The 25,835-nt window shown below is 42.3% G+C and overlaps 4 protein-coding genes across 5 annotated transcripts in view; 1 reads left to right on the forward strand and 3 right to left on the reverse strand.

Moving 5' to 3' along the window:
* Nucleotides 1-18,926, forward strand: part of reln (reelin) — a 107,406-nt gene extending 88,480 nt beyond the window's left edge. The window contains exons 34-64 of one of the 2 annotated variants that reach the window (XM_067590131.1): nucleotides 388-661; nucleotides 771-911; nucleotides 1,019-1,196; nucleotides 1,335-1,419; nucleotides 1,522-1,704; nucleotides 2,034-2,202; nucleotides 2,373-2,478; nucleotides 2,915-3,141; nucleotides 3,278-3,501; nucleotides 4,020-4,170; nucleotides 4,293-4,551; nucleotides 4,799-5,048; nucleotides 5,351-5,519; nucleotides 5,677-5,817; nucleotides 6,145-6,322; nucleotides 7,188-7,381; nucleotides 7,549-7,799; nucleotides 7,955-8,109; nucleotides 8,277-8,491; nucleotides 8,710-8,887; nucleotides 9,030-9,205; nucleotides 9,282-9,388; nucleotides 9,474-9,716; nucleotides 9,826-10,001; nucleotides 10,099-10,172; nucleotides 10,691-10,852; nucleotides 11,192-11,349; nucleotides 11,666-11,891; nucleotides 12,061-12,258; nucleotides 12,696-12,794; nucleotides 17,507-18,926. In XM_067590131.1, the coding sequence (XP_067446232.1) occupies nucleotides 388-661; nucleotides 771-911; nucleotides 1,019-1,196; nucleotides 1,335-1,419; nucleotides 1,522-1,704; nucleotides 2,034-2,202; nucleotides 2,373-2,478; nucleotides 2,915-3,141; nucleotides 3,278-3,501; nucleotides 4,020-4,170; nucleotides 4,293-4,551; nucleotides 4,799-5,048; nucleotides 5,351-5,519; nucleotides 5,677-5,817; nucleotides 6,145-6,322; nucleotides 7,188-7,381; nucleotides 7,549-7,799; nucleotides 7,955-8,109; nucleotides 8,277-8,491; nucleotides 8,710-8,887; nucleotides 9,030-9,205; nucleotides 9,282-9,388; nucleotides 9,474-9,716; nucleotides 9,826-10,001; nucleotides 10,099-10,172; nucleotides 10,691-10,852; nucleotides 11,192-11,349; nucleotides 11,666-11,891; nucleotides 12,061-12,258; nucleotides 12,696-12,794; nucleotides 17,507-17,603 (5,444 nt within the window). In that variant the 3' untranslated portion in view covers nucleotides 17,604-18,926. The remainder of the gene's footprint in view (nucleotides 1-387; nucleotides 662-770; nucleotides 912-1,018; nucleotides 1,197-1,334; nucleotides 1,420-1,521; nucleotides 1,705-2,033; nucleotides 2,203-2,372; nucleotides 2,479-2,914; nucleotides 3,142-3,277; nucleotides 3,502-4,019; nucleotides 4,171-4,292; nucleotides 4,552-4,798; nucleotides 5,049-5,350; nucleotides 5,520-5,676; nucleotides 5,818-6,144; nucleotides 6,323-7,187; nucleotides 7,382-7,548; nucleotides 7,800-7,954; nucleotides 8,110-8,276; nucleotides 8,492-8,709; nucleotides 8,888-9,029; nucleotides 9,206-9,281; nucleotides 9,389-9,473; nucleotides 9,717-9,825; nucleotides 10,002-10,098; nucleotides 10,173-10,690; nucleotides 10,853-11,191; nucleotides 11,350-11,665; nucleotides 11,892-12,060; nucleotides 12,259-12,695; nucleotides 12,795-17,506) is intronic. The other variant, XM_067590132.1, reaches the window with a different exon arrangement.
* A 2,593-nt stretch (nucleotides 18,927-21,519) lies between these two features.
* Nucleotides 21,520-23,056, reverse strand: bncr (bouncer). The gene is made up of 2 exons (XM_067590138.1): nucleotides 22,967-23,056; nucleotides 21,520-22,182 (listed from the first exon to the last, which is right to left on the reverse strand). The coding sequence occupies exons 1-2, from the start codon at nucleotides 22,972-22,974 to the stop codon at nucleotides 21,801-21,803; spliced, it is 390 nt and encodes a 129-aa protein (XP_067446239.1). The 5' UTR covers nucleotides 22,975-23,056; the 3' UTR covers nucleotides 21,520-21,800.
* Nucleotides 23,057-23,118: 62 nt separating this feature from the next.
* Nucleotides 23,119-24,243, reverse strand: LOC137183238 (protein Bouncer-like). Its single transcript, XM_067590137.1, has 3 exons — nucleotides 24,228-24,243; nucleotides 24,007-24,091; nucleotides 23,119-23,887 (listed from the first exon to the last, which is right to left on the reverse strand). Exons 2-3 carry the CDS (start codon nucleotides 24,027-24,029, stop codon nucleotides 23,401-23,403), a joined length of 510 nt encoding a protein of 169 aa, XP_067446238.1. The 5' UTR covers nucleotides 24,030-24,091; nucleotides 24,228-24,243; the 3' UTR covers nucleotides 23,119-23,400.
* On the reverse strand, nucleotides 24,185-25,834 carry LOC137183240 (small integral membrane protein 29-like). Its single transcript, XM_067590139.1, has 4 exons — nucleotides 24,995-25,834; nucleotides 24,885-24,910; nucleotides 24,677-24,782; nucleotides 24,185-24,575 (listed from the first exon to the last, which is right to left on the reverse strand). Exons 1-4 carry the CDS (start codon nucleotides 25,139-25,141, stop codon nucleotides 24,522-24,524), a joined length of 333 nt encoding a protein of 110 aa, XP_067446240.1. The 5' UTR covers nucleotides 25,142-25,834; the 3' UTR covers nucleotides 24,185-24,521.
* Nucleotide 25,835: the final 1 nt, after the last annotated feature.

Consider the following 25,835-nt stretch of genomic DNA (forward strand, 5'->3'; position numbering starts at 1 on the left):
ATCTGGATATTATTTTCTTGATTAATTGTTTTGTCGAAAAAATGTCAGAAAATTGTGAAAAATGCCTGTTGTAGTTTCTTAGAGCCTGTGGTGATGTCTTTGTGTTTCTTTTTTTGTCTGATCAACAGTTCAAAATCCAATGATTTTCAGTTTACTCAGTTTCATGTATGACACAGAAAAGCCTAAAACCCTCACATTTGAGAAGCTGCCACCAGCAAATGTTATTATTATTCAGTTATTAAATTAGTTGACGATTAATTTTCTGTCAGTCATTTTATCGTTTAATCGACTAATCATTGCAGCTCTAGCTCACATTGTAACCTGGTGTGGATACTAGAATCAATAGATGCCAAAATATTTAATGTTGCTTTTACACTGTGCTTGCAGAGAAGCCAAGGTATGCGGAGAGCTGGGACTTTGAGGTGTCAGGCTCATCTTTCCTGCAGTTTGAGCTTAGTATGGGCTGCAGTAAGTCCACCTCATTTTCCCACGGTGTGCGGTTGGAGTACTCCACAGACTGTGGTCGTCACTGGTCCCTCATCACCCCAGAGTGTGTTCCCCCAGCTATCGGCTGTGCTGGTTACACTCAGAGTTCCATCTATACCTCAACTCAGTACAAACACTGGAGGAGGATCACTGTGTACCTGCCCAGCGCTGCTAAGTACGTCTTTTTGACTGTTTGTGCCCCAAATTAGTAGACAATATTGACTTATTAGCTGCATTCACACCTAAAGTTCTATTTGTCTAAAACTTGCTGCTGAATCCTCCAGCTCCCCCAGAACTCGTTTCCGTTGGATCCAAACCCATTTCACCCCAGGGGCCGAAGGCTGGGCTCTGGATAATGTATTACTTGCGCCTGGTTGCCCATGGATGTGCTCTGGTCATGGTCTGTGTGACAACGGACGCTGTGTGTAAGTAAAACTAGCTTGTATGCACAGCTGATGGATTTTAATCTTTGGCTATTTTTACACTTTTTTGTGTATATATGTGTTATATGTTTTCTCTGATTCTAACACAGGTGTGATAAGGGTTATGGAGGGGCGCATTGTGTGCCCTTGGCCCCCCTGCCATCTGTACTGAGAGAGGACTTTAATGAGAACCTGCAGCAGGAAACCTGGCCTGAGGTGTACGGAGCAGAGAGAGGAACTCTGAGTGGAGAGCCTCTTAAATCTGGCACTGCCCTTATTTTTAAAGGGGTATGGGACTTGAACATCTTGCAGAAAACATTCAGTGTTAACAATACAACTGCATCACATAGCCACAGTTTTAAATCTTAAGATCTCTAACTGGTCTGAACTGAATAATATAATCCCTGTTTGTTTGTTTGTTTGCAGGATGGTCTGCGTATGATAGTGTCACGAGATCTGGATTGTACAAACACTCTCTACATCCAATTCTCATTCAAATTCATCACAAAAGGTAATACATGACTGACTGGTTTGGTTTGGTTTGGTTAAGTTAAACTGTAATTTTGTGTAACATGAATTAAAATGTTTTTGTTAATCTTGTGGTCTTTTCTAGGTGTCCCAGAGCGCTCGCACTCAGTGCTGCTGCAGTACTCGGTGAATGGAGGTATCAGCTGGCTGTTGTTGGATGAGTTTTACTTCCCAGCTTCCACTGACACTCTGTTCCTCCACTTGCCGCTGCCAGCCAGCGCTCAGACCAACGCCACCCGGTTCAGACTTTGGCAGCCTTACAACAGTGGTAAGTGGACAGCAGCACTAACCAAAACCTCAAATAACTGATATAATTTTCCTTTTCACCTCTCTTTTATCTGTTTCTTTTTTCAGTGTTCACACTTCTTTTATCTCATTCATTATTACTGTACTTTTTCCATCTTCCTCTTAATTCTCCCTCCTTTCCTCTTCAATCTGTATCTGTGACTTTAATTTATGTCTTCAGGTCTCCTCTTCTTTCCTCCTCTCTTGTAACAGTAATGTGATCACATTTACAATTTCCCAATTACACAGCCATCCTCAAGCCAAATTCCCAGAGTGAATGTGTAATAATCTCCACATTGTTATGTCCTTCAGGTAAGAAGGAGGAGGTGTGGGTGATAGATGATCTCATCATTGATGGCAGCTCCTTACACAACCCACCGGTAGTTGTAGACAGCTTTGAGGAAGGCCCCAACGAGTCAAACTGGCTGTTCTTTCCTGGGGGAAACACAGGCCTATACTGCCCTTACCAGAAGACTGGCCTGTAAGAAAAAAAAGCACTTAACTTTGAATGTTGGCAATGACAATGTCTTGTTTTGCATATTCAGTATTTATATAATCTCTGAGCCCAATGGTGATAAAATTTGCAAAAAGATGTTTTTATCCTTGACTAATCCTTGTGTTTGTGTGTGTGTGTGTGTGTGTGTGTTGCAGGGAGGAGGATGAGTCAGCCATGGTGTTTGTCTCCAGTGAGCTTGGAGAACACTCCATTACCACCAGGGACATTGACGTAAATGAGAACACTATCATCCAGTTTGAGGTACACAAACACAGCCTTGATGACTTTTTTTCTAAAGCAATCATAATGCTTAATCATTCAAAACATAAATCAGTGCTCGTCAGCTGCTCCTTCCACTGTTGGTTTGTGGGAAGATGGAATAGTGGCCATGAAAAACTTCCTACTAAGAAATGACTAATCTACTTTTTAGTTTCTCTCTTGACCTATCATTACATTATGCATAGATTTATTATCTCAAATCCTGTATTTTCTATTTTATTTTCCCATGCAGGGGAAGGGATGGAGGGTGGGAGAAGTGGGGGACGGGAGTGGGTTAGGTGTTCTTGGGCAATGTGAATTGTTTTATGTTGAATGACTGCCTGACTGCCCAACAAAATCAATAAACACTGAATTACAAAAATAAATAAATCAGTGCTTGTCATCTTTGCTGATGTTGTGTATATTTATGTCTATCCAGATTAATGTGGGCTGCACAGCTGAGAGCTCCTCTGCCCACCCGGTGCGTCTTGAGTTCTCACGGGACTTTGGTGCCACTTGGCACCTTCTGGTGCCCCTGTGTGCTGGTGGGCCCCAACCCTCCTCACTATGCTCCACAGAGCTCCACCCTGCCAGCATCTATTTCCCTGGTACAACTCAGGGCTGGAGGAGGGAGGTCATCCACTTTGGCAAGCTGCGTCTCTGCGGGTAAGCACCATCATGATACACCATCTACAGAAAAAATAAAATAAAACATGGGAAACTTTTTCAAATTCAATTGAAATACTTTTAATATGCTTACAATATGCTTCTGTTTATTTCTATCTCTCTCATGTCCCTACAGTTCAGTGAGGTTCCGTTGGTATCAGGGTTTCTTTTCAACTGGTTCTGCTCCTCCGACATGGGCACTAGACAATGTCTACATTGGTCCACAGTGTCAGGACATGTGCAATGGCCATGGAGCCTGTGTGGGTGGCACCCACTGTGTGTGTGACCCCGGCTACTCTGGACCTGACTGCTCTGTGCCTGACACTCCTAACCCTGACTTCCTCAAGGAGGACTTTGAGGGTAAACCGACATCATACAAAAAGTTAACAGGAAGTGTATTGTTTGTTGTACATATATGTGGATGAGGGACAGTAGATGGATTATGCAACTGTATAGTATTTATTGATCAGTCAGAGAGATTAAAAGACTAAAACTGATCATGTGGTTTATTCTCATTCATCTATAATTCCCTCAAAATGTAGTATATGTTTTTGATTATTTGGCAGAGTAAGGTGAATGTTAAGGACCCCTTCAAGAGTTTAAGTCTCTTTTTATTTTGGATTTTTTTATCATTAAAATAATGCTGTTTTGTGCTTTATTTAATACTTGATTGTTCTTCATTCAATGCTGATGTTTTCATACTGTATGTATTCTTTAAAGCACTTTATAATACATTTTTGATTAGTATACAATAAGTAAAGGACTAAATTTTTTTCTCTTTTTTGTTAATATTTGATGGATTTATGATTATGTTTCAGTTTTAATACTACATGTAATTGTTTTGTGTGTATGTTTGTGTGCATACATGTTTACTTCAGGGGGAGCTGTGGATGCTGAGCGTTTCAGACTGCTGAGTGGTGGTAAACCATCCAGGAAATGTGGAATCATGTCCAGCGGGAACCACCTGTTCTTCAGCGATGATGGCCTACGCATGTTGGTCACCAATGACATGGACCTGTCCAATGCCAGGTATAGTTACACCTACACATTGCATTTTCACACAATGCCCCAATATATTATACACAAATAAACCTTTAAATTGATGAGGTACAGTTGTAATAATTCCATGTGCTAATTGCTGTTATCGGCAGGTTTGTTCAGTTCTTCCTACGCCTGGGCTGTGGTAAAGCGGCTCCAGATCCTCGCTCCCAACCTGTTTTGCTTCAGTTTTCTGTGGACGGAGGTCTGACGTGGGGCCTGCTCCAAGAATTTCTATTCAGCAACAGCAGTAATCAGGCTCGTCTGGTGGCCCTGGAAATCCCACTGCGTGCTCGTACCCCTTCCACTCGACTCCGCTGGTGGCAGCCCACTGAGAACGGACACTTTTACAGCCCATGGGTCATTGACCAGGTAGTGAGCAAGCAGAGGAACCACCCATTGCTTTGCATTAATCCATCCATCCAGCCAGCCATCAGTCTTTAAGTAATTTCTGCTCAAGCATGGGAACACCATAGCTGTTATCCATCTAAACTTTCTTTCATTCTTTCATCCTTCCCTTCTGATGAATCCCACGTGATTGTACAGCATTTTCCACTTTCTTCTCCTCTGTCCATTAAATATCAGCAAACAATTATCTCTTTCAATTATCTTTGTCTAGGTTGTGGTAGGTGGCAGCGCCAGTGGCTGGGGGCCTCTGGAAGATGATTTCTCTTCAATCGATGGACGCTCATGGCTCCTCCACCCTGGAGGAACCCGGATGCCTGTGTGTGGCTCAGATGGGCCTGCTTTCGCATTCATAGAGAAGTCCAACACTCGCTATGCTGTTACCACTGACATCAGTTTGGGTCCAGATGCCTTCATCCAGTTTGACTTTTCTGCCTCCTGCTCTGTCACCAACTCCTGCTACTGTAAGCAATAAGAAGCATGAATAAGGCATGATTATTGTCTGTATGGAAGAGTGACGTGAGAGAACAGTAGATGTTCAATGCGTAGTATATTGAAGAATTGTTCATTAGTTCTCAGATCTGTTTCTAAGTAAATCAGACATCTATAATGAAAGACTTTTAAACTAAGATGTTGACATGAAAGAACTCTTCACATTCTATAGTTAAGACTTTCAGCAGGTTATGCTTGTTTGCAGTTTCATGAATATGTATAACACTGATAATTGTGCCCTAAATAGTAATTTTCTTTTTTTTTTTCTCCGCAGCCGTAGAACTGGAGTACTCTCTGGATCTAGGTCTGACCTGGCAGCCTGTGGTCAGAGACTGTCTGCCAACAAGCCCTGACTGTTCTTCTTACACCCTGCAGCGGCTGCTGGTTTCTGACACGTACAACAAGTGGGGCCGTATTACCCTGCCAATCCCATCATATGCAAGGTCAGCACTGCCCTGGACTTGACTCAGACAAATGGACAAACTTGCTGATACAAATTAGTAAATACAAAGTCAGGATTTATACTTTAATTCCATACTTTGTGATTTATTCTTAACTTATTCTATGCAATGTATCTGTGACTTTAATTTATGTCTTTAGGTCTCCAGCCACAAGGTTCCGTTGGTTCCAGCAGGCTCCCTTTGACAAGCAGCAGACCTGGGCTCTGGATAACCTCTACATTGGAGATGGCTGCCCAGATATGTGTTCTGGACACGGACGCTGCCAACAGAGCTCCTGTGTGTAAGTTGCAGGAGTCTTTTTCATGCATACACTAATGATTTTACTAGAAATGTCTTGAAGTATCCGCTGGAGTGTCAGCTGCCAGGAATGAGTAATAATATGTGAAAGTGAAATAGTTTTTTTTATCAAAATGCCCTGTTTTGTTAAGCTTCATGTAACTTTGTATGAAGTTACTTGAATGTATGTATTTGTATTGTTTATATATTTTGTATTTTATATTTTGTATATTGTTTATTTAAGTCAATGAATTAACTAACTAACTACAGTATAACTTAATGTTCCATTTGTCTTTGAATCCGATTATTTGTATCTGACCTTTCTCTCCAGGTGTGACCCAGAGTGGGGTGGAGAGTACTGTGACGAGCCTGTGGTTCCACTGCCCTCCCAGCTGAAAGACAGCTTCAGTCGAGCTCCGTCGCTCAGCCACTGGCACATTCTCACCGGTGGGAAACTCAGCAGTGTGTGTGGTGCTGTGGCCTCTGGAGCTGCTCTGCACTTCAGTGGGGTAAGTATCAACTGCCTTTGTCATTTGCTTCGTTATTTCTTTTTTTCCCTCCTTCCCACATTGTTTTTTGCTTTCTTACAATATTTAATATTATGAAACTTGTCACATCCAGCGATGTAATGGAGGATAAATGCAATTGAATGCATACATATTCTGAAATAGAATATTTACACACATGCTCTTCACTGGTTTACATGGATTAAAATGCTCAACACACTTTCCCTCTCACACTTTCTCTTTTTTAAAATTATCTTGATATCTTCATGAGAGCATGGGTTATGCATTAACCCAACTTCCACTCATGCTATGTAAAGCCAGCAAAAAATTGGCCAAATTGGCACTGATTAAATTTGGGGAAAACAGACACAGAGATGGTTCGACAAGATGTAGACATCCAGCATCATTTGAAAGGTGCTGCTTCAAATATTAATCTGTTGAATAAAAGACCACAAAGTAAGTAGCTGTCAGCCCTTATTTACAGCCTAAGTTTTCCCAGGGCACTTTGGGCAGTGCTGCAAATGGATGCCTATTGACAGGCTGATCTTAATGTAGATGGACACCCTGCCAGAGAAACCTTTTAAGAGCGGTTGTTAAAGTCTGGCATTTATCTGTATCAAGACTACTCTGGTTAAAGCTGAAACTTTCCCCCCATATAGTTATACATAAGTCAGTTTTATTATACTGTTTATGTTCCAGGAATGCTCTCTGTAGTAAAAAGGAACATAGCACATCATGTTTTAAACTTTAAACTTGTTTCTGGAAGGATGATCCATAGATAAACAGTGAGAGAGACATATAGACAGACATCCATCCATCACAAGTCAGACTAGGCTTTAGCTACATTTCTCCATGTATCCGTGCACAGAGTTGCAGCCGTCAGCTGGTGACAGTGGACCTGAACCTGACCAACGCTGAGTTCATCCAGTTCTACTTCATGTACGGTTGCATGATCCCACCTAGCAACCGTAACCAGGGTGTGCTTCTGGAGTACAGCTTGAATGGAGGAATCAACTGGCATCTACTGACAGAGATCTTCTATGATCTGTACACAAAGCCCGGGTGAGTTCCTAGCATATTAACAACAGCCTGTGGATATGTGTTGTCATGGTGAAGGGTTTTTTCACAACTGAATTGAGCTGACCAACTGGTGCATTGTGGTAAAACTGAATATTAGCAGAGTGAAGCAGGATATCTGTGACTTTCTGTATGTTTTTGCCTGTGTTCAGGTTCGTGAATGTGCTGCTGCCCCCTGCTGCCCGTCAGGAAGGAGTGCGTGTGCGCTGGTGGCAGCCACAGCATGAGGGGGCAGACCACAGTGATTGGGCTCTGGATAACGTCCTCATCGCAGGCTCAGACCCACGGGCGCAGATCTCTGACACATTTGGCGGAGTGGCACTGCCCAACCATGAGCGAGCTCCTGCTGATGAGACCTCAGGAAGGATCGGTCAGCTGGGCGAACAGGAGGAAACACCCATAGGTACAGGAGAATTGGACTAGGGATCTGAATCAATGCTTCTATTAAACAATAATAAAAACAAATAATTTCATTTCATTTTATTGCTAAACACAACCTCTTGGTTTTATTTCTCTTTTTTTCTCTAAGTTTCTCTTTTTTCGTGTTTTTGATCTCAGTGAGCGATCATTGGTTGTTCTCAGAGGACTGCTCAGTACAGCGTTTCTGCAGCTCTCCCGATGGGGTGATGGTGTGCGGCAGTGCTGACGGGAGAGAGGTCTATGCTGTCACACATGATATTGTTCCTGACAAGGGTTGGGTCATGCAGTTCAAGGTAACTAATAAGTCTAAAATGAAACATGCATCATAACAATTTGTTACTGTTATGTGATGTGTAACAGACTACACTACAGGACATCACATTGCGTATGAATTTAAATAGAAAGACCTATTCTCTATGATGGTGGAATTTACATTATTAATATGTGTGTGTTTATTTAGATTGCGGTAGGCTGCAGTGTGCCCGAGCGTCATGCAGACAGGCAGGTTCATGTTCAGTATTCAGTGGACTTTGGAGTGACTTGGAAGTACCTGGTGCCCCAGTGCCTCCCTGCTGACCCTCGCTGTGGAGGTCAGGTCTCCCAGCCATCAGTCTTCTTCCCTGCTGAAGGCTGGAAGAGGGCCGTCTATCCCCTGCCTGACAGCCTGGCCGACACGTAAGTCAGCCACATGCTTTCGACTAAACATACAGTAGTCCTTCATATTTAATGCATCTTCATTGCATGCATAACCTAAATTATTAATAGATCGAATGATTGTTGTTATATAAATTATTAAAAGCATTGTCATATAAATCATGAAAATGGTATGCATGTATTTTGACTAACCTCTGTACATCACCAAAAACATTTAGCTTTGTTTTCCTGTCCCTTAGTGCGGTGCGGTTCAGGTTTTACCAGCAGCACTCAGACATTCAGTGGGGTGTGGAGAACTTTTACATTGGGCCAGCGTGTGACAGCCACTGTGGGGGACATGGAGACTGTTTGGATCAGCGCTGTCTCTGTGACCCAGGATTCACTGGACCAAACTGTTATGCCAGCACTGCTCTAAAGGTAGAGTCTGGCTCTCATTCAGTTTTTTTCAAAAATGAAATATGAATATGAAATGAAAAACAGTTTAGAAAAGTATATGATGAATTGAATTTATCTGTTTGAGATACTCCATCATTCAGGTATGTGTGTCTTTTTTCTGTAGGCATCTCTGAAGGAGCGATTTGACTGGGAAGGAGCAGCAGGCCCTCAGTGGCAGGTGCTGGAGGGTGGTAGGCCCTGTACAGACTGTGGTGTGTTGGTAGAGGGGACGGCCCTGTACTTTGGAGGGGCTGATGCCCGACAAGCTGTCACTGCTGATCTGGACCTCCGTGGAGCCAAGTCAGTACCTAACTTCTTCTAACTATCTTCAAATATTGTACTACTTTAAGTGCATTGACTCATTTTCTGTGGATAGGTTTGTGGAGTACTGGGCCAGGATTGGAAGTGAAGATAACATGACCATGTGCCACCGTCCAACTTGTCGTAAAGAGGGAGTGCTGCTGGATTACTCTACTGATGGAGGTACACTAACAACATGCATGCAGTGCATTGTGTATTTTTCTGTTTCTTCTTTCATTTTCTCAATCTGTCCATATCTGTTCTTCAGGTGTGTCCTGGACGCTGCTGCATGAGATGGACTATTTGAAGTATGTGTCAGTGAGGAGAGATTACATTGTTCTCCCAGAGGGAGCTCTGACCAATGCTACTCGCCTACGCTGGTGGCAGCCATTCACTATTTCCTCTGGCCTGGCCACCCCCAGCCTGGAAAGAGCCCAGTGGGCTATTGACAACATTTTGGTGGGGGGTTCAGACATCAATCCATCCACGCTGCTCGACACTTTTGATGATGGTGAGTTTGTTAATGTAATCAGTAGGTGAAAACTTAGATGACAACTACATGATCAGTCAAGAATCACTTTGAAACTTCCTCTTCTTTTTGCTTCTTTGCCATTCACTAGAGGGTGTTTCTCATGAGGAAAGCTGGAGTTTCTACCCTAACGCTGTGCGTACAGCTGGTTTCTGTGGGAACCCATCGTTCCATCTGTACTGGCCAAACAAGAACCAAGACAGGACACACAACATCCTGGCCACTCGAGAACTCATAGTGCAGCCTGGATATATTTTGCAGTTCAAGGTACAATACTGCCAGACGGCCAAATAGCTAAAATAACAGCTGTCATTCGTCTTGTAGATGATGGCTTAAGTCCTTTCCATCTCTCTCGCTGCTGCAGATTGTTGTTGGTTGTGAGGCAGACACCTGTGAAGACCATCATTCTGTCCTGCTGCAGTACAGGAAGGATGCAAGGTAAAGAAAACAAAACAATGAGAGACCCCAAAAACATTAAACAACTGAACTTACTTAAACAACTTAAAAAACTAAACATACTTTTTTTTTTTTGAAAGGAACGTAATTTCACTGTTATGAAACAACAACACACAATGTACCTTGCTTGTCTGAGCTCATTTTCTTATTTATGGTGTATCATTCCTATTCCAGGAAACAGCCAAATTGTAGTCAGTGCATGAAGATTTTTCCAGCTATGGTAGAAATAGACATTAATTAATAACCTGTTTTAACACCAACAGCCCCTGGTCATAAACCAGTACCTGACCTGACAACCAGTCAGAACAGGTGGTACCATGAAAGGATCTAAAACATCATTGTTAAATGTCAGGTTTTAGAAATCCAGCAGCAATAGTTTGACTCTACATGCGTCATTAACTGTGTAGATTATTACCTTTTAAATATAATTTGAAATGTTTATTTTGTTCACAAGGTGCATTTTACATGGACAGTTTTCAGCTCTCACTCTCTCCTCTCAGGTCTGACTCGTGGCAGCTGGTACAGTCTGAGTGCCTCCCCTCTTCAGTCAACAACGTGGGCTGCTCTCCCTTCCAGTTCCATGAGTCCACAATCTACAGTCCAGTCAACAGCTCAACATGGACCAGGGTCACTGTCCAACTGCCTGACCATGTCTCCTCAGGGTAGGAGGCACACATTTTACTTTAGTGGTTAACAGTGGAACATAACATGACTTCACACTGGTGCCTTTTTTTCTACATTTTTACACATATAAGCAAAATCATGTGCAACACTTCTCTCTGTTGCAACAGTGTAAATGGACTGGATTTATTTAGCGCCTTTTTAGTCTTCTGACCACTCAAAGCACTTTTACACTACATGCCACATTCACCCATTCACACACACATTCATATGCTGATGGCAGAGGCTGCTACGCAAAGTGCCTGCTCATCAGGAGGAGTTTCTAATCATTCACACACACTCACACAGCCTACCTTTTGTGATTTGTTGTATATTTCCAGGGCTACACAGTTCCGCTGGATTCAAATGGAGGGGACAGGAGAGCGGCAGAGCTGGGGAGTGGACCATGTTTACATTGGGGAGGCTTGCCCAAGGCTCTGCAGTGGCCACGGCTACTGTACAAATGGAGTGGTCTGCATCTGTGATGAGGGACACCATGGTGGGCCATGAATAGCATATTATATTCAAACACAACACAACACACATTCAGTTCTTTAGCATTTATACTGTTCAGCAGACATGTGTTAGGTGTATATACGTTATGTTTGTGTTAAATGATGTAGGTGAACAAAGTGAAAAGATAAAAAGGAGCAAAGTGTTTCCATGTAATTGAGACAGTCCATCACAATTGCTGAAAAAAATGCACTGTTTTTCTTTCATTTTACAATCAATGTCAACCCCATCATGAACAATTATATTCCCCCAATTTTATCACCCTCCCTCTGCTTCCTCTTCTCTTTTTCTTTCCTGAACAGGTGATGACTGCTCCCTTTCCAGCAGTGACCTGCCCAGTTCCATCAAGGACAACTTTGAGTCAGGCAGTGTGTCTCAGGAGAGCTGGCAGCTGATCCAGGGTGGTGGAGTGGGCAGCGGCTGTGGACAGCTGTCACCGCATGCCCACGGAGACTCACTCTACTTCAATGGCTGTAAGATGAGGCAGGCTGTTACCAAACCGCTGGACCTCACTAGAGCCAGGTACAGGTATTACCAAAATAAACTTAAACTAATTATGCACACATAAACCTACCTACCTCATTAGCTGCAGTTAAATTTCATCCAATTTAGGAATATTATAGTTAATCTGTAATGTCAATGGGAATTTCTCTCTCTAACTTTCTCCCTTTACCATCCCTTCTCTGTCTCCCTACAGTAAGATCATGTTTGTGCTGCAAATCGGCAGCGTGGCACAGACAGACAGCTGTAACATAGCTCTGGACCAGGCTGACACAGTAGATCGAGCTGTGCTGCTGCAATACAGTGTCAACAATGGAGTCAGCTGGCACGTAATCGCCCAGCACCAGCCCAAAGACTTCATAAAGGCTCAGAGAGTCTCCTACAACATTCCACTGTGAGTGATGCATAGAGACATACAGAGACATGCAGATAGACACTCCATTTAAACTGAATGATATTTTGATAAGGCACCATTTATAAAGGGTTTGTAAGTTTTAACTAAAGGCTTTAATAGTGTCACTAAATTCTTCAACAGCTTTATTAATGTAAAGGATAAAGAGTTTCTCATTTTCTAATAAGCCATCCGCTAATATTACTAAATTATCTGCAATTATACATCTTAATAAGTAATTAATAAAGGATTTTTTGAATAATTTATTAACCATTAATAAAACCATCACTTCCAACTTATAAACCCTTTAAAAAGGCCTTATTAGATAGTGGACAATTTAAACCAGTGTAAACACCATTTGGCTGGCATGAGGTTACTGATATACTTGTTAACCCTCACAAGCTTACTCTTATCTCACAATGTTTCCATGGTCTCTGCAGAGAGGCGAGGGTTAAAGGGGTGATGCTGCGATGGTGGCAGCCACGCCACGACGGTGCGGGACATGACCAGTGGGCGTTGGACCATGTGGAAGTAGTTCTGTGAGTACCCAATTCCCAGCCAGCCCCCGGCACCCCAGACTGGCCCCCAACAGAGCCCCAATCTGCCCCTGCCTCTACCTCTGCCTCAGCATCACCTGTAGAAATGGTCCCATCTATTCCACACAAACACAAGAATACAATTCACACATAGACATGAGCCACATTACATGTGTTCTGCCTACCTACGACCTACAATAAACTTCTCAGCAGTCAGTTGTTTATATTCTCATCACGGTTTCTTAGTGTCAGACAAGCAGAGTAGAAAAATTACTGCAGTGTGCTTTGCTTTGAAGGGTTCTGTTTGTGGATGGCTGTTTTGTGTACAACAGATTAACTCCTGCTGTCAAATCATCATATTTTCAGTGTCTTGTAGAAGCCGTGCATCTCCCAGATAAAAATGAAATGTCTGCATTTCCATAAAATGTGTTTAAATGTCTTGAGACATATAATACTTAAAGCCTTAAAAGGTCTTAGATTTAGATTTAGATAAAGTCATAAATTTCAAATTTTTTAAAATGTTATTTGTTTTTGTACTGAAGCACTCATTAGATGTGAAGCAGTCATTCACATATCTGTTCATTAATGTATTCACTTATTGACAGTTAGCCTATCTGCCTCCAGTGGCCCTTAAAAGTTATGGCAGAGAGCACTTAACTAAGATCAAACTCCTCTGTACAATACTGGAAACTGTGAGGGTGGCTTCACATCTATGACACTATGTGTTTGTTCTACTGTCACGTCAGTGTTGTCAGACAGACCCACAGTCTGGTGTATTCTTGTTTTAATGTTCCCAAAAATGGTCCAGTATTTCCTTTTACTGGGAGTAAAAAGGTTCTTACAAATTCTTAAATTTGATTTGATAGAACTTGCCCTGTACTGGTTCACTGATTATCTCTCTTTCTTTCCATTTTTACTATTTTATTAGCATTTTAGTTTGTCACCGGGATCATTAAACATTTTCTATATGTGGAAGACAATTCCAGTTCTCAAATAGACCTTAAAAACGACAAAACTGGAGATTCTGCAGGGCACTGAAGATATCATATACATGGTCTATATTCAGCTAGCATATTCTTAATATGACAATGTCATAAAGCATTTTGAATGCATTTTCTGCATGTTGCTGTGGGTATCAGAGCAATATTCCATCTGATGTGGGTGATGATTGTTCATTCAGATGTATACCCAATGCATTTCAAATGCTGCATACAACAGTCATATAAGGCACTTCATGTACAGTTGATACACATACAAAACTGCACACATACACACTTATGCCTAACCTGAGCTGTCCCCTGGTCTATGTGGCCGTGACCTGTCCCACTCCCTCCCTTGCACTCGCACGGTTTTCAACAGTGTCTGCTGAAAAGAGTGATCGTAATCCTCACACTTTGCTCTGTTTATTTCTCTCTGTTCACCACTCCTCCACTCCTTCACACATTCTTCCTCTCACTCCTTCTCCTGCTCAATCTTTTCTTTTGCTCCACACGCCTTTCCTCCCTGCTGCTTAATGTCACTGACGTGTTTGATCATGTGCTCACTCCTCTGCTTGTGCTGCATCTTATCCTACCTTACTTCATCCTCCTCACCCTTCTTTTTCCTTACTTTCTTCCTTTCTTTCCATCTTTCCTTCCTCCAAACTCCCTCTTTGCCTCTTTCTCTTTTTCTTCTCCCATTCTGGCATTATACAACGGATGGATTACTGCTGTATATCTTGCTCTGTCTTCACCTCTACCTGTGGTTTTCTCTCACTGTCCCTTCATCTGTGTTACATTTCTCTGCTGTCTCTCACTTAATCTCCACCAACCCAACTTCTCTTCTGCTCCCAATTCTTCTCTCATCATCTTTCTTCTTCATTCTCTCTGTCTTCCCACTCACTCTCACTTCTTCTTTGAACCTCTGACTATTTTTCTGCCTCTCCTCTCTCTTCCCTTCTCCCCACTTTGGGCCCCTGCCTCCCCAGGCCGGGGCTCTTACCCCCCCAGACCTTTCTGCGAGACAGCAGCCCTCTCCTCCTGCCTCCCCCCTCTCGCGCTCTAACCTCTGCTCTCTTCTGTATTCTGCTCCCTCTGGCATGGCTGTAGTGTCAGGTAAGTTCTCCGCCTCTTCCTGAATGCAGCCCCCTCCCTCACCCCCCTCCAGACCCTTCTTCTCCTTATTACACTGCGCACACCCTCCCTCAGTTTCACTCAACACCCAGCACTCCTCATCATCATTACGGTCATCTCCATGCTCTTGCTTTAACTTGAGCCCCAGGAAGGTCAAAAAGCAGGCCAGCAGCTCACAGTGTCCAGGTGGAGGCTCGCTGACAAAATGATCTAACACACAGATCTGCAGAAACAGCTCAGAAAGATTAACAATATTCATTATAACACAGTGGATGGAGGGATAAGCAGAGCAGTGAAATATTAAGGTGGTGGCAAAATTTGTATTTCACAATTTTGAAGCGTGTTCCCTAAAACCCAACATCACCACATGAGAGAGAAATCATGTTTAAAGGGACCTATTATGCTCATTTCCAGCTCTATATATTTATTCTGGGACTCCACTAGAGTAGTTTTGCATGATTCTCAGTTCAAAAAACTCCTTATTTATCGTATACCGGTCCTTTATGCAGCCCCTCAGTTCAGCCTCTGTCTCTTAACAGGCAGTCTTAGCTCCTGTCTTTTAAAGGACCCCCTCCTGATGAGCCCACTCTGTTCCGATTGGACAGCTCTCTGGAGGCCTGCTGAAGGGCAGCCGTATCAGAGTCGTGTTAAGTTATTGTTGATGCAAACCCAACATTTCCTGCTTTACTGCTTCATGTTAGAAGCTTTTAAATGACTAAATAAATGGAGACTTTTATTGTGAAGAATTTACAGAAAATTAAACATGTTCCTTACCAAATTAGCAGAGCTTCGGCACTAAAAAATTAGTCAACACAACATCATATTGAGATATTTAAAGCTCTTTGTTCACCAGATCACTTAGGAATAATTCAGGGGGGAATAGTACAAGCAGAAACAGTCGCAGTGATGATCGCGTTTGATGAAGAGCTGCAGATGACCAGCACATCTCTAACAGGTAAACAACTTATTTTACTTTGCCTGCTGTGTAATGGAAAAAGACTCACAGCATGCCAGCTCGGTGTGACAAAGTCCAAAACAATGGAAAAACACCATAACGTTAGCCGAGCAGTGAATGTTCAGAGCAGTCTGAAGCCGGTGCGTTTTGCTCACAGGGATTACTTCTACATACTTCAATATGAACATCCGACGTTGTAGCATTATATATATGACTGGAAATAAGGAAAAGCATAATAGGTCCCCTTTAAGTGGCTTTGATTTTGAATGTGCAGTTTACATACTCCTTGAGACATTTTTGGTGTAACAATTTACACAAATGTCAGTGGTATTGTGTTTGTGTGTATATGTGTGATGTAATCCATCACTAAACCTTTATGTTTGTTTTGTTCTTGCTACCTCCTCTACGAGAATGCATTCTACTGTTTTTGACCTGGCTGCTAATTTACAAGCTGACACACACAATTTAATGGTCCTACTTAAAAAAAAGAGCACTGTTTGTAGGTCCAGCATTTATTTCACTCAAGCCCAAGCACTGAAAGACTTTTTTTCATTCATACATCAACATCAGCTTTAATGCGGGGCATCTTGCACCATTAAATCCAAATGAAGAAACGTGTGACTGGAGAGTTTCATCCAACTATCCTCCTCCATCCAGTTCCTTGCATGGCTTTATGGATCGACTGTTGCGACAGATCTCCATCCCTTTTTTTCACTCATGGCTGTCTGTCTGTCTTTGGACAACAACATGACCCTGAGCCAGGAGCTCCCTTCTCACTGCCCTCTGGTTTTTGACCAAAAATCAGAAAGCAATAAGCGTGCACGCACAAACACTCCATAACCTAAATACATCCAGTTTACTAGTTATGCCTCACATTCGCCTTCACATTTCTACCTTCACTGCATCAACCATCACACACACACACACACACACACACACATCATCCCCAACCCTCCCCCACCCCTCCTGATCCCCAACCCCCCACCCGCTTCGCAGAGGCCCCTGCCTGCCCTGGCTGCACTCCTGGCTCACTGGCACCGCCCTGCTGGATGGAAGAGGCAATGAACAGGCTAAACAAGAGCGATCTTTCGCAGCTTTTCTTTGTGTCTCTTAGTTTCAAAACCACCCCTTCTCTGCTCACTACCATGCACTTTTATGACTTTGTTTTAGTTATTTTTCTTTTCTCCCAGTGATGGCTGTTAACTCTGACCTCAAACACTCAGTGTCAGAGTTTCCCTCTAGTATGTTGTAGTATGTTCGTAGATTCTGTGTCCCATGTCTTGTCCTGTGACATTTGGTTTGCCATTGGATACATGTAGCTAGTTCTACCACCATGTTCACTGTCTAGCTGCCTCTCATTTGTGCAGAACATAAACAAGAGTTTTGTAGAGTAGTGCCACCCATTTTCCGAGCCATGAGACCCATAGAGCTGTTGAGTGTTTGAGGTTATGGCTGAAACATGGTTGAAAATTCCAGCATGAACCAGGATGTGAGAGAGTATAGAAGCTGCATTTGACCATTTGTGTGTTTGCGTGCATGGATGAGAGTGTGTGCATGGGAATGTGTGGATTTTTGGTGCCTTTTTCTCAATCATTAATGTTCACACTCCTCTTTTCCCTCCCTCTTTCACTGTCTTTGTATCCCTGCAGCACCCGTAAACAAAACTACATGATGAACTTTGCCAGACAGACCGGCGTGCGCCACTACTACAGCCGCAAGCGGCGGGCACTGCGACAGCATGCCTGAACACACCAAGAAGGGATTCGCCCTTTGACCTGCCAATCACACATCGACCCGCCACACACATCCTTTTTCTCCTGATGACATATCGCCCTGTCGAGTCCCATACACCAGTGGATTCCAGTCAGCCTTAGACTACCCTTACCCCTCTCCCACTACCCTCTGCCAGAAACACGGGCCATCCAATCAGTTTACGCTCCAGCCAAACAAGGCCTTCCCAACCACATGAGTCGGCGGGAATGAAAGGAAAGAAAGGAGTGAAGCAGCCATTTTGTTTACTTTTTTCCATGGACAGTCGGGGTTTCTAGTTGTTTTCTAAATGTTGCTGTGGTTCCTCTGATTCCTGTTCCCACCTGCGACATCCCTCCATCTGGCTTACCTCCCCGTCACTCCACCTTCCTCTCCTCACCCTCCTTTTCCTACCACACTGTGAAATTGAGAGATAATATATCACTGCTGAACTGACCAGCCGATTGGAGTTTCCTCCCAGTACCACTGAGCCGCCGGGGGGAGGACCGCTCCACTGCCGCCAACCAGTACGCCAGGAGAGAAAGACCACAACGATGATACTGACCATTAAGAGGAAAAACAGTGACAAAGAAACTAAAAAAAAAAAAGAAAAAGGAAAAAAAAGAAAACTGTGTTCTTGCTGTTCTGTGTGTCTGTGGGTTCTTTTTGTGATGAGTTGACTGTGGTGTTCTGTTCATTTGTTTGTTCGTTTTCTACTAATTCATATGCTTTTAAGGAGGGAGGGGAGGGGGGTGCTGGGTTCTGTTTCCTTTTCTTCGTTTATCTGGAACGGATGTGGGCAGGGCGGAAAAAGCCCAGCCTCTACAGTAAAAAGGAACAAAAGAACGATTTGCACGATGGGGAAAGGAGAAAATAAGAAAAAATTAAAGACTGAACAATGATTTTTGTTTTTTTTATCATTTTTTATATATGTTGGTTCCCGAAAATACAGATATTTATGGTAAATGGTTCTTCACGTAACCTATTTAAGATGCACTGTGCGTGAAATGTATGTTATTTTCTAGTGTTAAGTTATTAGGCAGTCGAGTCAGGCTCTCAGACTGCATCATCTCCCCTCTTCCTTCTCTTCCCTCTTCTCTTGTGCTGTTTCCCCATCCCCACCCCCCCACCCCTCTCTCTGCTGATTTCTGATACCTGGAGGTGAGGCTCTATTAGTGTTGTTTTTTGAAGTCTGTGTAATATGGACCCTCTGCCCTCAGTGTAACTCCAGTATAGCAATCTCCTGTATATATATGTATATCCACTATGGGGAGACCCAGCAGCCTTATAAAAGGGAAATAAAGAACTGTCCAAACCTCATACTGTACACATTGCTTGAGCTGCTCTTTTTCACACTTAGGATAAGAAGGACTGGCATTATTCTAAAATCCCATGACAAGGTCAAGACCATATAAGTCCTGCTCTCAATAATTTTCAACTTAATCACCCTGTCTGTGACCTTTAGCCCCAAGCCCAATTGTTCCTGCCGAAGACATACATCTTTAAAAATGAGTCACAAACATATCATTTTAATTTTTAAAAAGGTTTTCTAAGTTTTTAGCAAACGTTACTGAAACAGTAATATATTGTATATTTGCTGGGAACTATTTTCAGCTGCAGATACAATGTTGCTCAATACACCTCTGGTGTACTAGTCAGTATTCATGGCAGCTGTATTTAATGTAGAATTGACTCAAAATAAACTACAGTGCCTGTGTTAATATCATGAAGGAAGATTAACCCGGTGCAACAGTGTGGCTCATTGCAACAACAGAGGTTCTGTGGCATTGAGAAATAAACATCTGGCTACACATGAAACACTTGTAAATAGGATAATTTCTAGCAGTGTGATTTCTGCAGCAATCAAACAATTGCTTTGTTCTTCTCGCTCTTTATTATTTTTATTCTGACCTTGTTTCTTTGGCACTTAACTAGTCCCACACTGTTACAGCTCGAAACATGGTTCCAATTCTAATATGTTGAAAATGTTTCAGTGATGTAGGCTAATTATTTTATTATTATTAGCATATTCCAGTAATTCCACATATAATTTCTTAAAATATGAAAATGTATAATGACATTCAATAGGATGATCCAACTGAATTGGAAACTTTGTAACTTTGAAACTCAACTGCTCTGACATAAACTTTAAAACGTTCAGCAAACTTTCGATATTCAAAGTTGTGTTCTGTGTTGTGATATCTTTTGTACTTTTGGAGCAATTTAAGTCTGAAGTGAGGGCTTTTACAGAACTTTTCAGATCTTATCAGTGTGCATGTCATCAGGCACAGAAAAAAAACACCTCGCTCCCACAGTTTTAACTCCACAATCACACCTCAAAATGTTGCCACAAGCCTCCTTCCTCTCAAAATGTAAATATATTTCCTAAAGGAGTTATAGCTTTTGAGATCTAAATCATAACTGGTAGGGAGAGGGCTGTCCGGCTTAAACTTACAGATTCTCTCTTCAAACACTGTGTACAGATATTATATATACTCCCTCTCAGCTAATCCTGCTGCCACTAATGATGTCCAAATCTCTGGGCTACAAGCTTTATTTTTCAGCAAATCAGTTTCTCCTCAACAAAATGGGAATTTTTTTTAACATGTCAGGGCTAGTCTGCCAGCTTGGTGGTTTAAGCACAGTTCTCATGGTCGGCTTCCCTATGAGATTACAAGGTTGAGGGTTTGATGCCTGCTCCTTGTAAGAGAAGAAAATGCAGACACAGAGACACACAGCTGGTTCCAAGTACAGTACATGTTCAGTCAAACCTTAAGTTTCTTCAGGTTTTATTCACAATTCAAAATTGCTTCAGTCTCACAAACGCACACACACACCAGAACAATACAAAGAAAGACTCTACACTACATACTGGCATGTACAAACACACACACAAACCCCACTCCTTGTCACCTTGTCTCCTCTCTTCAAATTAAGTTGTTAGGAAACAGTGTTAGTGTATTTGAATATACTTCCCAGCATGCATTGCAGTGATGTGAAAATTGTCCAGAAATCCTTTAGACTGGACAATTGACACCATAGGTGCCATGGTGGGTCTTTTTAAATGTGTGTCAGAGGAGGAAATGCTTTCTCTCTGATCAACATTAAAACAATTCAAACAATGATGGAGAGATAGATATATCTAGATAGATAGATATACACGTTACTCGCTGCAGACTGTTACACGTGTTGGTAACAGAGGCCATTTCAAAGAGCAGTGCTCCTTGAGTATCTGACCTCTAGCAATACAGTGATACCGCATATCAAACAATAGTAACAAATATGTGGCCCAGTTTCATGAGTTGAATAAATGATATTGTTATTGTGCGACTGCTGCAAGCAACTGTGGGTTCCCGTGGGTTCCAATTGATGGATATTGGCCACACCCATTCATGTCTTCAAAATGTTTCTGTCATTTTACATTTTTGGGTAAAAGAAGTTTGTGCTTCTTATTTTGCATATTTCATCCTATCTTCACCAAACTTGGTGCATACCATATTTGGATGACCCTGAACAAAACTTATCAGTTTGTTTTTCAATATTTTTTACTGTTTGCCTGTAATTGGTCACCAAATCTTTGTTGGTGTGGTCCAATACACATTAAATATGTCTCCTAAATGCATCATTCAGTTGGAACTAAATTTGGCAATGCAGAACAGACAGGTATGCTGAACAAGTCTATAGCATTTGATACAATTTCACCTGTAGGTGGGGCTACAGAATTTAACAAAAATGCTGCTAGAGCAGCAGCTAGCAGTCTAATCAGCTAGCCGCAATCATGCATTCTCTTAAGGGAATGGGCATTCTAGTTAGTGTAGGTCTTCTCATGAGATTTAGTCACAATAAGAGAAATATACAATATTACCAGGCTAAACTGGTGTTTGCATGTGTATTGGTGAGAGATCATACAATATTATTTCTTAAAATGTTTTATTTCACGGACATTCAAATATTCTAAAAACAGATTTTTGTTAAGACACTGTAAAATCAACAGCAGTTGAAATCTCTGCCATCACCGTGGTGCACACCTCAGTGTCCTCAGACTGGGTATTCACCACATAATTCTGCAGACCTTCAGCATTACTCTGTGCTGAGGCTGCAGAGATGCCACTTCTTGTTGACTCACATGAGCATCTTCCCTCCTGACATGGACCGCTAATGGTCCTCATAATATTGTGCATCAGGTGTCTTTAGTCACAAGCCGGCTATCACAGCTACAGTCACAAGTGCTACAGTGATGGCGAGTTTGGCTGTGACATTCAGGCAGGAGTTACAGTACGGCCAATCACAGCAGGCGTAGCTCATGGTGTAGATGATTCCTTTGAGGCGGAGGCGGTGCACTTGGCTGCAGTCCTTCTCCGCCATGCAGCCACGGGCTGACAGGGCACTATAGTTACCGTAACGACCATCTGCCTTGAAACACAGCTCATCAGGAGGGCACTCTGTCACGATGAGCTCGAATGATATCTCTTTCTCCAGGACGGGGCTGTAATAGCAGCGCAGGTTGTCACAGAGCAGCAACGGGAGAAGGTGGAACCACAACACAGTAATATGCAGGAGCTGCAACATGTTCGGCCTGCAAGGATAAGAGAGGCCTGGTGATATACTGATTTGACTTAATATTGTAGGTATAAAAGTCACAGGAGAGTACGACAGCAAGTTAATAGTACACACTTCCATAAAGTTTAGGAACTTGTCAGAGTTACAAAAACAACAGTCAGACTCAATGCAGCAGAGGCTGATATACCGTAACTTCAGGTTCCAAAAGCACTAGATCTTACTCTTTACATAATGCAACCTAATAGCATCTTTCATTAGACCCTTCCTTGTAAATTCCCATATTGCACTCCACTAGTTTGGACTAACTCAATCCTCCCATCACATGTGGGACATAAGGCCACAACAAGCTCCTGCCATCATTCCCGATCCTTGAACAACATGTTGAGCCTCCTGCCCCCTCCTAGTTAGGTTCATCTTGGCACTTTCATGTCAGGCTTGACAAAGCTTCTCCAGAGTTCCTGCAGCTCCTGTTTTAATAGGCTCTGTAGTAATCAACATGACTAGGATATTGACTTTGACACATAAAAATCTGTTGAGTGCCCCTTTAAGTCATCTTTTATCACTTCTCATCCCTCTGTTTAATGTTTTTTGTCTTCAGGAACATTCATTAGTGAAACCATAGAAATTCAGCAAGTTAAGGGACATTCCTTATCCTTGCACATAACACACAGGTGTTAATGGTTTCTACTGATCACTCTTTCTACTGTCACGTTCAAAATGCTAAAGGTTGTTGAGGTGGAAAGTGATGCCACAAACACAATTCCAGCCTGCAACTTTACAAACAATATGTTAAGACTCACGTGAACATTCTACAGATTTTTAACTCCAGTCAAAACTTTTCAGCGCTTCTCCAGACGAACTCTAATCTTACCGCTTACTCCAGATCTTCCTGCAGAGGCCACACCTTCCAACACACCTGTTTGTGAAATCTACACAGACCAACTACACCAAGTGGGAGGTTAAATATGGTGCTTTTATTTTGTTGCATTCATTGATAACCACATAAATAATAATCATCAGAATGTAGTCATTGAAAATATACCAGGAGGAGGGCTGACAAGTCCACCTTTTTCTCTCTGGAGCAAAACTTTATCATAAACAGCACAGACTGTGATTTAGTTTCTTATAATTTCTTGCAAAAATACCAATCACAGTGTAAACATGATGAAATCAGACTCTGGTAAGTGCCTATGGCTAACAGGCCTCTCCACAGTCTTCAATACTATAAATACAACTATGATGCAGAGGTAGATAATAGGGAGGTGCTTGGTGATGTGTAATTTGCACATGAATCCCAAAGCTCCTCCCTAAGAACATGAGTGATGTTGATGTAATCTGTTTTGTTTGTGATCATCCCCAGTAGCTTCTTCAGGCTGACATCAGACTTCGGCGGTCCATTACATTTGTCTTTGCAGCAGCAGGTGTGGCTGACATTGTACTTGACTCCCCGATAAGAGGTGATTTCATGGGAACCACAGAGCTCACTGTCCACACAGCCCTGAGCAGACAGGATGTGCATGGAGCCGAAGTGGCCCCTGGAGCTGGAACAGTGCTGATGGGGCAGACACTGGCTGGTGATTTTGGGGCAGGACTTGCTTTTGTGCTGCAGAGGACAGTAGAAACACAGCAGGCCGTCCAGGGTGAAAGCTGGGAGGACCAGAGCTGCGGCCAACAAGACGGAGGTCAGGAAGTAGTGTGGACCCAGCAGATGAATGTCCGGACTAATGTAAATCCACACACAGAGTTAAATAAGAAACATGTTTTTATATAATGATACACATTCAGTCAGTCAGTTAGGGCTGTTATAGTTTTCAATAGTCTGTGTAGATGTGTTGTTCACCTCTGGTTTCTTTGTGATCCCATCCTCTTGACTGTAAAACCCCCCTGAACATGTGAAGTTTCAACCTCCAAAACCAGCAAAGCCACTGATTACCAAACAGAAACAGGTGTGTCTTTGAGCTTGAGTCACAAGCAGTTTGTAGAAACACACACACACATAAAACAAACTGCTTTTCAAATTGAATTTTAGCTTCAGTTTATTGCATCAAAAATAACATTTACCCCATCTTCAAAAAGGCTTTGTGTAGTCTTGCAAACATATTTCTTGATCGAGGCAAAAAAAAGAAAAGAAAAAAACAGGATTGCAGTGCCATCTGCTGTCTGCTGCACTGCACACAGAGAGCATGCATGTCATTAAGGCAGTATTTGATGTGGTGCTAATAAATGTTGAATCATCCAGATGTGGTTTGTAAACGTCACAGAGTGCCCAAATTACATGTGTGTAGCAGCTGCTATGCAACATAAAAAGTATTTTCCCCAGTTGGACATGTTCTTCTTCCTTTCTTGATTTTGTTTTCATAATCCATAGCCAGAGGTAAAGGAGAGCTTTCCCTCCTTGTACAAAGGTTCCTGCAACGGAAAAACAAATTCTTGATTAGCTGAAATTCTCATTACCACCCAAAATGCAGGTATATTGTTTATAATTAGTAGAGTTTTAGTGGTTTGCATACAGCCAGTTCCTCCTCCTCCTCCCTGCCAGAGTCCCCCCACACTTCTTGTTCTTCTGCAGGGTCGTAGCTGTACAGTGGAATGAGCCTGTGGCGCAACTCATCTAATCTAAAGCAAAGCATGCAAAAGATTTCAAATTGTGATAAACCATAAAAAAAGATACCAAACTGATCTGAAAGTGCTGTGAATGAACCACAGCCACAAGCTTACCTTGATCTCCTCTTCATATAAATAATCTGAAGAAAAGCACAACAACAACAACTTAAAGATAACCCTATGATGCAGACATATGAACAGGGAAAATAGATAAACATTCTTACCACTGCCACTACACTTCCAATCAGTGTGAGTAGTACAAAAGGGATGAGACCGTAGTAACCAGGAAATCCAGTTGCAGGGATTTTGGGTGAAATGTGGGCAGTTGTGTGGTTGAAATGCATTTCTTCCGGCTCACTCTCTTCCTCCATACTGTACCCCCTCTGCTCTGTGCACTTCAGTTGACACCTTTGTGACACATTCAGTGGAGTGCCGTTGCTGTCATTTCCACTGAAAGGCCACGTTGGGCTTCCTCAACCCCGATAGACTCCTAATTATTGCTATGAAAAGTCAAAGCCGACAGTTTGCTATTAGATTTAAAACCTGAGAATGAGTTTCTAGGTCTTGTAAAATATAATCTCAAATGATCTGACAGGAAAATTGATGTTACTTATCTAAGATTTCCAAAACATTCCTCAACCACAAAACTCCTGAGCAATTCAATCTTACCTGATGTGTCATACGCAGAGTAAATGAACACACATTTCTTTCTAGCTTTCATTTCAGTTCGGTTGATCCACGGGAACACAGTTTGTGCATATGTAAACCTGCTCATTGACATTCCTGAATGAGGAGTGGATGTGACATAGTCTGGCAGTATAGTTGAACTGGATAGATGTGTTTATTTCCAGCCAAGCAATTAACACAAATACCTTGCAAATGCATTGTGCATAATTACTGCACAGTGGTATGTTGTGATAATATATATTCATATATCTGGATTGTTTTGTAATTTGGATGTTGGAACTGACTTATCTTTAAAACCAGTGCAGACACACATGTAATATTCTTATTCCTCCAGCAGAGGGGATGTTGCTGTGGGCAACAGAGAGAGAGAGAGAGAGA

This window comes from Thunnus thynnus, chromosome 5 (genome assembly GCF_963924715.1).
Source record: "Thunnus thynnus chromosome 5, fThuThy2.1, whole genome shotgun sequence".
NCBI lineage: Eukaryota > Metazoa > Chordata > Actinopteri > Scombriformes > Scombridae > Thunnus > Thunnus thynnus.